Source organism: Babylonia areolata, chromosome 28 (assembly GCF_041734735.1).
Source record: "Babylonia areolata isolate BAREFJ2019XMU chromosome 28, ASM4173473v1, whole genome shotgun sequence".
NCBI classification, from domain to species: Eukaryota; Metazoa; Mollusca; class Gastropoda; order Neogastropoda; family Buccinidae; genus Babylonia; species Babylonia areolata.
In genome coordinates, this window is record NC_134903.1 from 15,814,873 (window position 1) to 15,824,872 (window position 10,000).

Below are 10,000 nucleotides of genomic sequence, written 5' to 3' on the forward strand. Positions count from 1 at the left end.
TATTCTTAATGTAAAAACAGAAAGAATTAAGAAACTTATTTGAATATAATTATAAACATAGCCTACTATACTGCACATTGACTATAATAGACAGATAAGATAAGAATAAAGATGAATTGCGGAAAACCACAACCAGATAATCAGCACACACCCGTACCCCCCCCCCCCACCCCCCCCCCCCCCCCCCCCCCCACCCCCACCCCCACCCCCAACCCCACACAAGCGGATAACTTGATTAAATAAGAGTAATAAACATATGTTCTCAAATAAAAGCATTTCACATATTCGCTTTTAAAAACATTGCAATTAATTATTACATCGTAATTATTAAACAAATATATTTAGAATATGGACGTTAGGTGGGTGGGTTGGTAAGGTTGGGACATGTTGCCAGAACAGTACTCATCTTATCTTGGTAGGTAGTCTGGTAGGTAAGGTTGGCACGCATCGCCAGAACAACATTCATCTCATCAACGGAGGGAAAGTTTAGTGCTCTGGCTGGATAGGTATTTTGGTAGGTAGGTAGGTAGGTGGGTAGGTAGGTAGGCAGGTAGGTAGGTAGGTAAAGTTGGCACGTATTGCCAGAACAACATTCATCTCATCAACAGAGGGAAAGGTTGGTACTACTGGCTGGGTAGGTAGGTAGGTGGGTTGGTAAGGTTGGGACATGTTGCCAGAACAGTACTCATCTTATCTTGGTAGGTAGTTTGGTAGGTAAGGTTGGCACGCATCGCCAGAACAACATTCATCTCATCAACAGAGGGAAAGGTTGGTACTACTGGCTGGGTAGGTATTTTGGTAGGTAGGTAGGTAGGTGGGAAGGTAGGTAGGCAGGTAGGTAGGTAAAGTTGGCACGTATTGCCAGAGCAGCACCCGTCTCATCAACGGAGGAGAAGATTGGTACTGCTGGCTTGGTAGGTAGGTAGGTAGTTTGGTAGGTAGGTAGATAGGTAGTTTGGTTGGTGGGTAGGTAGGTAGGAAGTTAGGTAAGGTTGGGACGTATTGCCAGAGCAGCACACCGTGTCATCAACGGAGGAGAAGATTGGTACTGCTGGCTTGGTAGGTAGGTAGTTTGGTAGGTAGCTAGGTAGGTAGGTAGGTGGGTGGGTAGGTAGGTAGGTATGTAGGTAGGTAAAGTTGGGACGTATTGCCAGAGCAGCACACCATGTCATCAACGGAGGAGAAGATTGGTACTGCTGGCTTGGTTGGTAGGTAGGTAGTTTGGTAGATAGGTAGTTTGGTTGATGGGCAGGTAGGTAGGTAGGTATGAAGTTAGGTAAGGTTGGGACGTATTGCCAGAGCAGCACTCATCATCAACGGAGGAGAAGATTGGTACTGCTGGCTTGGTAGGTAGGCAGGTAGTTTGGTAGGTAGGTAGGTAGGTAGATAGGTAGTTTGATTGATGGGCGGGTAGGTAGGTATGAAGTTAGGTAAGGTTGGGACGTATTGCCAGAGCAGCACACCATGTCATCAACGGAGGAGAAGATTGGTACTGCTGGCTTGGTAGGTAGTTTGGTTGGTAGGTAGGTAGGTAGGTAGATAGGTAGTTTGGTTGGTGGGTAGGTAGGTAGGAAGTTAGGTAAGGTTGGGACGTATTGCCAGAGCTGCGCATCATGTCATCAACGGAGGAGAAGATTGGTACTGCTGGCTTGGTAGTAGTTTGGTTGGTAGGTAGGTAGGTAGGTAGATAGGTAGTTTGGTTGGTGGGTAGGTAGGTAGGAAGTTAGGTAAGGTTGGCACGTATTGCCAGAGTTTGGTTGATGGGTAGGTAGGTAGGAAGTTAGGTAGGTAGGTAGATAGGTAGTTTGGTTGGTGGGTAGGTAGGTAGGAAGTTTGGTAAGGTTGGGACGTATTGCCAGAGCAGCACACCATGTCATCAACGGAGGAGAAGATTGGTACTGCTGGCTTGGTTGGTAGGTAGGTAGGTAGATAGGTAGTTTGGTTGGTGGGTAGGTAGGTAGGTAGATAGGTAGTTTGGTTGGTGGGTAGGTAGGTAGGAAGTTAGGTAAGGTTGGGACGTATTGCCAGAGCAGCACTCATCATCAACGGAGGAGAAGATTGGTACTGCTGGCTTGGTAGGTAGGTAGGTAGGTAGGTAGGTAGTTTGGTAGGTAGGTAGATAGGTAGTTTGGTTGATGGGCAGGTAGGTAGGTAGGAAGTTAGGTAAGGTTGGGACGTATTGCCAGAGCAGCACACCATGTCATCAACGGAGGAAAAGGTTGGTACTGCTGGCTTGGTGGGTAGTTTCGTAGGTAGGTAGTTTGGTAGGTAAGCAGGCAGGTGTGTGTAAGGTTTGCACGTATTGCCAGCTTGAGCTGCACCTATCTCAGCAACAGAGGGAAAGATTGGTACCTGGCTGGGTAGGTAGGTAGGTAGGTAGGAAGGCAGGTAGGTAGTTTGGTAGGTAGGCAGGAAGGTCGTTGATGTAGTGATTATTCAGCTGACATGAAGGGCTGGTTGGTCAATCCTTAGTTACACAGTTACTTTGTTATTCATCTGCCTCTCCCTCCTCCACCTACTCTTCTTCTTCTTCTTCTTCTTCTCCTCTCCTCCTCCTCCTTCTTATTCTGACCGAAGATGGGTGCTATATTTGTATCTGTATTGTATTTGTATTTCTCTTTTTTATCACAACAGATTTCTCTGTGTGAAATTCGGGCTGCTCTCCCCGGGGAGAGCGCGTCGCTACGCTACAGCGCCACCTTTTTTTTCTTCTTTTTTTTTCCTGCGTACAGTTCTATTTGTTTTTCCTATCGAAGTGGATCTTTCTACAGAATTTTGCCAGGAACAACCCCTGTGTTGCCTTGGGTTCTTTTACGTGCGCTAAGTGCATGCTGCACACGGGACCTCGGTTTATCGTCTCATCCGAATGACTAGCGTCCAGACCACCACACAAGGTCTAGTGGAGGGGGAGAAAATATAGGCGGCTGAGCCGTGTTTCGAACCAGTGCGCTCAGATTCTCTCGCTTCCTAGGCGAACGCGTTACTTCTAGGCCATCACTCCACATACGCATGATGATGATGATGATGATGATGATGATGATGATGATGACGCGGATTGGTGGTCAAATAGTTAGGGCGCTATATTCTCGTCCGAGTTTCCTGAGTTTGATCCCCGTCCCATGTGGTAGAATAATTAAGGGTGGAGACTTTTTTCCGTCTTCCTAGGACAACATATGTGCAGACCTCCTTGTGCCTGAAACCTGAACCCCCTTCGTGTGTATACGCACGTTAAAGATCCTGTAATTCATGTCAGAGTTCGGTGGGCTGTGGAAACACGAACATGCCCAGCATGCGTACCCCCGAAAACGGAGTATGGTTGTCTACATGGCGGGGGTAAATAAACAAAACGATGAAACACGTAACAAATGTCATATTTCTCTGTGTGCGGGTGTGGGTGTGAATGTGGATGCATACGTGCGTGCGTGCGTATGTGTGAGAGAGAGAGAGAGAGAGAGAGAGAGTCTCTGTGTTTGTGTGTATGTGATTGAAACCTGATTGAAAGACACAGGAAACGAATGATGAGCGCCCAGAATGGCAGCTGTCAGGTAGGCTGGCAGCCTGTTGTGCAAATGACTCCGTGTTTGTCGAGCGCTTAGAGCTTGGTCTCTGACCGAGGATAGGCGCTATATAAGTATTGGTTTCATGATGATGATGATGATGATGATAATGATGATGATCGATTCTGTCACAACAGACGTGGTGACGCTCACGTATGGGGGTCGACACTTGAAGGTCTATTCGCTTGCCACGGGAAAGGTGATCGCAATGATGAGACAAACAGAGCCGAAGCTACGTCAAATTCTGGGTGTTACGGTAAGTACTATACTGCGGGATTTTTTTTTTCTCACATGTGTTAAAAGTAGTATCATGTTGCGTTGTAATGTGTTGAAATATGTTAAGCTGTGCTGTGATATATCATTATGTTGAGTATGTGGAGCAGTCCAGTGATATATGTGTAAAGTGATCGTAGTAATAAATCATCATCATCATCATAATCATAATAATAATGGTATTTATATAGCGCTGAATCTTGTGCAGAGACAAATCAAAGCGCTTTCGCACCAGTCATTCACACGCATGCATAACGCTAAAACTGGAGAAACTGAAGACAAGGAAGAGGCAGGGAAGGGAGGCTATTTTGGGAAGAGGTGGGGTTTAAGGCCAGACTTGAAAGAGCTAAGTGTGGAGACCTGACGAAGCGAAAGAGGAAGTTCATTCAAACTGCAAGGTCCAGAGACAGAGAAAGAACGGCGTCCAACAGTGGAGTGTTTGAATCTGGGTATGCGTAAACAGAGCGGATCAGAAGGCGATCGTGGAGAGCGAGATGGAGTGTAGAGGTGAAGGCAGCCGGCCACAGCGATAGGAAGGGGCATATTTGTGAACACATTTATAACATAGAGTGCTGATCTTGTATTTATTCTGTGTGAGACAGGGAGCCAGTGGAGATGTTGCAAAAGAGGAGTGATGTGCTCAGGTCTTTTCTTTCTGACGACGAGTCGTAGTGTGTTGAGTTGGTGTTGAAATAATGTTTTGTTGTTGTCGGGTGTGTGTGTCTGATACCTTCATCATGTTGTGTTGTTCTTTCTGGAGCGGTTCTGCAGTGACAAGTCATTGTTGATGTATAAACCGTTGTCTTGTATTGGATACGTCGTTGCTCCTTTGCATTCATCGTCCCAGCCCAGTGGAACTCCTTGCCATACAGACACACACCCTTCCAATATTATGTTGTTGTTTTTTTCTTTCTCCAATCACTGACACTCACCCTCTCCATTTTAGATTTTGTACTCTTATCTTTTCCACATTCTGTTCTCTCTCTCTCTCTCTCTCTCTCTCTCTCTCTCTCTCTCTCTCTCTCTCTCTCTCTCTCTCTTTCTCTCTCACTCTGTCTATCTCTCTCTTCCTTTCTTAGTCTCCCCCACCCCTCCCACCCACCCACCCACACACACACACACACACCCTCCCACCTCAACCGCCCCCCTTTTTCATTCGAATATACAGAAATGTCGATTTCTAAATAATACTAATAATCATCATTATGATGGGAATGATAATAATCCAAATAATAATAATAATAGTATCATTTATTTTCAGTCTAATATCATCATCTTAGATGAACAGACTATAAATAGATAAATAAACAAACAACAGATTAAGATACTTCTAGTCCATTTCCAGATTCTTCTTCTTCTTCTTCTTCTTCTTCTTCTTCTTCTTCTTCTTCTTCTTCTTCTTCTTCTTCTTCTTCTTCTTCTTCTTCTTCTTCTTCTTCTTTGTTCGTGGGCTGCAAATCCCACGTTCTTTCATATGTACACGAGTGGGCTTGTACGTTTACGACCGTTTTTACCCCGCCATGCAGGCAGCCATACTCCGTTTTCGGGGGTATTTCCAGCTTCTAAATCAGCCTCAAGGCTCATCCGTTCAAAGCTGCCTTTGATTGAATCTTATGTATGTATGTATGTGTAGACATGTCTGTTTGTATGTATAGTGTTATGCAGTTTGCTGTAGACATGGAACATTATACGTTCTTTTGATGTCTTGTCGTTGATCGCAATTTTTCCTCGTTTTGTTGGGCCAGCCTGCGTATTCTGATGAATGTTGTAAGATAAGATAAGATAAGATAAGAAGATAAGAATAACTTTATTATCTCCAACTGGAGAAATTTGGTCAGGTGCATTATCACAACATAGACAAGTAAACAACATGGGGACCATAACTGTAAAAGTCAACAACAGCTTTTACGAATAGTACGAAGATACAAATGTAAAAAATATCACATACACCGTTTCATACATACATCCACACACTGCAGGTAATAACTAGTATTCTTAATGTAAAAACAGAAAGAATTAAGAAACATTATTTGAATATAATTATAAACATAGCCTACTATACTAGCACATTGATTATAATCGACAGATAAGATAAGAATAAAGATAAATTGCTGAAAACCGCAACCAGATAATCAGCACACACCCGCACCCACCCACCCCCTACCCACCCCACACACGCGGATTACTTGATTAAACAAGAGTAATAAACATATGTTCTCAAATAAAAGCATTTCACATATTCGCTTTTTAAAAAAAAATCAATTAATATGTTGCGGTGTATCTTTATTGGCACTACTGTATCGTTAAGCACTAAGAGCAAAATTATTTGATTAGGCGCTATATTGCTAATGGTAATGAGAAGAAGAAGTAGGAGGATTGTTTGATTGATGGATGGATTCAATCTTTCATGGGTAAAGAATAAGGCGCGGTATAGGCCTTTTTTTTAAAAAAAAACAACTCTGCCCATTTAACGACACAGAACTTGAAAACAAAGAAAGAAAATAAAAATAGAATGAAATAATAAGAACGACGAATAAGAATAGTAATTGGAATAGTCTATTAAAAGTAACAAAGCAATGAAAAGAACAATTGTTACATCACGTACGAATGTGTACGCACACACACACACACACACACACACACACACACACACACACACACACACACACACACACACACACACACACACACACACACACACACACACACGCACACACACACACACACACACACACATTATGAAACAAGCAAACAAAGACATACGTACATATTCACGCCCACACACTCAAACACACACACACATGCACTTTCTGTTCACTTGCTAGCACGATCACACATACATTCAAGTTTTCATTCATCATGGCATGACAGCTAGTGGACTGAGTACAAGCAAACGTTTGCAAAAGACTGCAAGTAGGTTAATCAAAAGTATCGAACAGAAATATTTTGATGTTTGACTTAAAGAGGTATATGGCTGGAATGTGACATGTTTTTTGGAAGCATGTTCCGTTCTATCCATTCTATGCTTCCTTTAAATGAGAAACTCGTCTTAAATAAATCAATTTTAGGCTTTAGAAGAAGAAGAAGAAAAGAAAAGAAAATAATGACAAGAAGAAGAAGAAGAATAGGAAATAAAAAAATAATGAGAAGATAATGAGAAGAAGAAGAAGAAGAAGAAGAAGAAAAAGAAGAAGAAGAAGACATAATAATGAGAAGATAATGAGAAGAAGAAGAAGAAGAAGAAAATGAAATAAAATGATAATGAGAAGATAATGAGAAGAAGAAGAAGAAGAAAAAGAAGAAGAAGAAGAAGAAGAAATAATAATGAGAAGATAATGAGAAGAAGAAGAAGAAGAAGAAAATGAAATAAAATGATAATGAGAAGATAATGAGAAGAAGAAGAAGAAAATGAAATAAAATGATAATGAGAAGATAATGAGAAGAAGAAGAAGAAGAAGAAGAAATAAAATAATAATGAGAAGATAATGAGAAGAAGAAGAAGAAAATGAAATAAAATGATAATGAGAAGATAATGAGAAGAAGAAGAAGAAATAAAATAATAATGAAAAGATAAAGAAGAAGAAGAAGAAAAGTAAATAAAATGATAATGAGAAGAAGAAGAAAAAAAAAGAAGAAGGAATGAAAGAATAATGAGAAGAAGAGGAATGATGATTTGTTATCAACACCAACACCACCACCACCATCATCATCATCATAACTAATCTTGTTATCATTCGTTCATTTTTATCCATCTTTCTTTTTCTGTATGGGTCCAAATTTGACCCTGTTTCTCCTCTCCTTCAGTCTCTCTACTGGTTGCCTGTTTCTGATCGAATAGACTATAAGCTATCCACTCTGACCTTTTCTGCAGTCAACGGATCTGGCCCCAAGTATCTTTCTGAACTCCTCCATATCTATACCCCGTCTCGCCAGCTCTGTTCTTCCCCTGATACTCGACTTCTCAGGATACCTCACGTTAGAAGTAAGACCTATAGACACAGATCGTTTTCTTTTCAATCGCCAAAGACGTGGAACAAGCTCCCTGATAACCTCCGTCATTCTGATTCCCTCGCATCTTTTAAATCTCGTCTGAAAAACTCACCTTTCCCCTCAGCAATAAGTTCAATTGTGGCAGGTCCACTTCCTTTGCGTTAGCTGTGCTTGACTATGTGTGTATACATATGTATGTGTACATAACTACATGCATGTATATGAATGTGTACTGTGTGTGCGTGTGTTCATGAAAGTTTGTGCCTGCCTATGTGTGCGTATGTGTTATGGTAGCTGTTAGATACACATGTATGTTAGAATGTATGTATGCGAGTGTGTGTGTGTGTGTGTGTGTGTGTGTGTGTGTGTGTGTGTGTGTGTGTGTGTGTGTGTGTGTGTGTGTAGTCACACTCTATAGTTTTGGTGTATGTGTGTAACATTGATGTAATGTTTCATGTTAACAAAAGCGTTTTTGTAAAGCACCTAGAGCAGATTTCTGGATAGTGTGCTACATAAGTATCCATTATATTATTATTATTATTATGGGTCCATGGGGAAATAATGGGTGGGGTGCCTGGGCTGGGTTACGGCTTCAGGTGAACGAGCAATGCACGGTGGCAGCAGCGGACATGGACCAGGAAGAGTACATGCTGATCTTCGACCTACGGCAGAGACAGCACATGCAAACCATCAGGCCCCCTGACCTGCTTCAGGAGAGCGTGCACCTGGCGGCGACCTCGCTGACGTCAGATGGCCGCTTCCTGTTGACGACAGGGGAGAAGACCCTCCGCGAGGACGAGTACGATGACGACAGCAGGGGTCGGCTGGTGTCGGAGACGGTGGTGAAGGTGTTCGACCTGGAAAAGCGTCAGTGGCGTTTGTTGTTGTTGTTGTTGTTGTTGTTGTTGTTATATCACAGATTGACATAAGTTGACATCTGGGCCAACAGAGCTGTATTATCAACGGTTTCTCCTGTCAATGGGAAACCATTTACAGCTTAGTCTTTTGTGAAAGACTATGACTCTCAAACTAGGAGGCAAAATTGCACTGGCTCTTAGTGCTGCAGCCTTGTGGGCTAGTTGGCCTCTGGGAACCATCCCAACACCGACTGTCCTAAAACCCTCTTGGCCGAGAGAGTGGGGATGTACTTGGGCAAGACACTCTACACTATAATCAAATTCTAGCCCAAATAGTCGGAACAGCAGTTGCCTCTTCTGCTGTTCTGATGGTCATAGTCGGACACGACTGACTATCAAATATGTTGTGTTTTTTTATAAGGGGGCGGGGGGTGGGGGGGCTGTTTTCTGTTTGTTTGGTTTTGCTTGACGGGCGCATTAGTCGAGTGGTTAAAGCGTTGGGCTTTCGATCTGAGAGTCCCGGGTTCGAATCTCGGTAACGGCGTCTGGTAGGTAAAGGAGGGTGGAGATTTTTTTTTCCGATCTCCCAGGTCAAAACATATGTGCAGACCTGCTTAGTGCCTGAACCCCTTTCGTGTGTGTGTGTGTGTATACGGCAAGCAGAAGATCAAATACGCATGTTAAAAAATCCTGTAATCAATGCCAGCGTTAAGTGGGTAATGGAAACAAGAACATATCCAGCATGCACACCCCCGAAAACGGAGTATAGCTGCTCACATGGCGGGGTAAAAAGCGGTCATACACGTAAAAAAACCCACTCGTGTACACACGGTGAACGTGGGAAATGCAGCCCACGAACGAAGAAGAAGAAGGAGAAGTTTGTTTTGTTTGTTTCCTTCCTTTCTTTCTTTCATTCTTTCTTTCTTTCTTTCTTTTTCTTTCTTTCTTTTTTCCCCCTCAAGGCCTGACTAAGCGTCTTGGGTGGTCAGGCATCTGCTAAGCAAATAGTGGTGTGGCGTATGATTATTATGGATTTGTCCGAACGCAGTGACGCCTCCTTGAGTCACTGAAACGGAGACTGTAAGCTTGTTCATTCATTTATTTATTTATTCATCTTATTCATTTATTTGTGTATTTACTTATGAATTCATTAATCACTCATTTAGTTACTTTTTATTCTATTCACTTGCGCATCTTCTTCTTCTTCTACTTCGTTCGTGGGCTGCAACTCCCACGTTCACTCGTATGCACACGAGTGGGCTTCTACGTGTATGACCGGTTTTTACCCCGCCATGTAGGCAGCCATACTCCGTTTTCGGGGGT

At 42.8% G+C, this 10,000-nt stretch overlaps 1 protein-coding gene across 1 annotated transcript in view; it reads left to right on the plus strand.

Moving 5' to 3' along the window:
- LOC143301994 (uncharacterized) overlaps positions 1 to 10,000 on the plus strand; it is a 19,587-nt gene that overhangs the window by 2,827 nt on the left and 6,760 nt on the right. The window contains exons 3-4 of the mRNA XM_076616478.1: positions 3,695 to 3,813; positions 8,417 to 8,687. Coding sequence (XP_076472593.1) covers positions 3,695 to 3,813; positions 8,417 to 8,687 — 390 coding nt within the window. The remainder of the gene's footprint in view (positions 1 to 3,694; positions 3,814 to 8,416; positions 8,688 to 10,000) is intronic.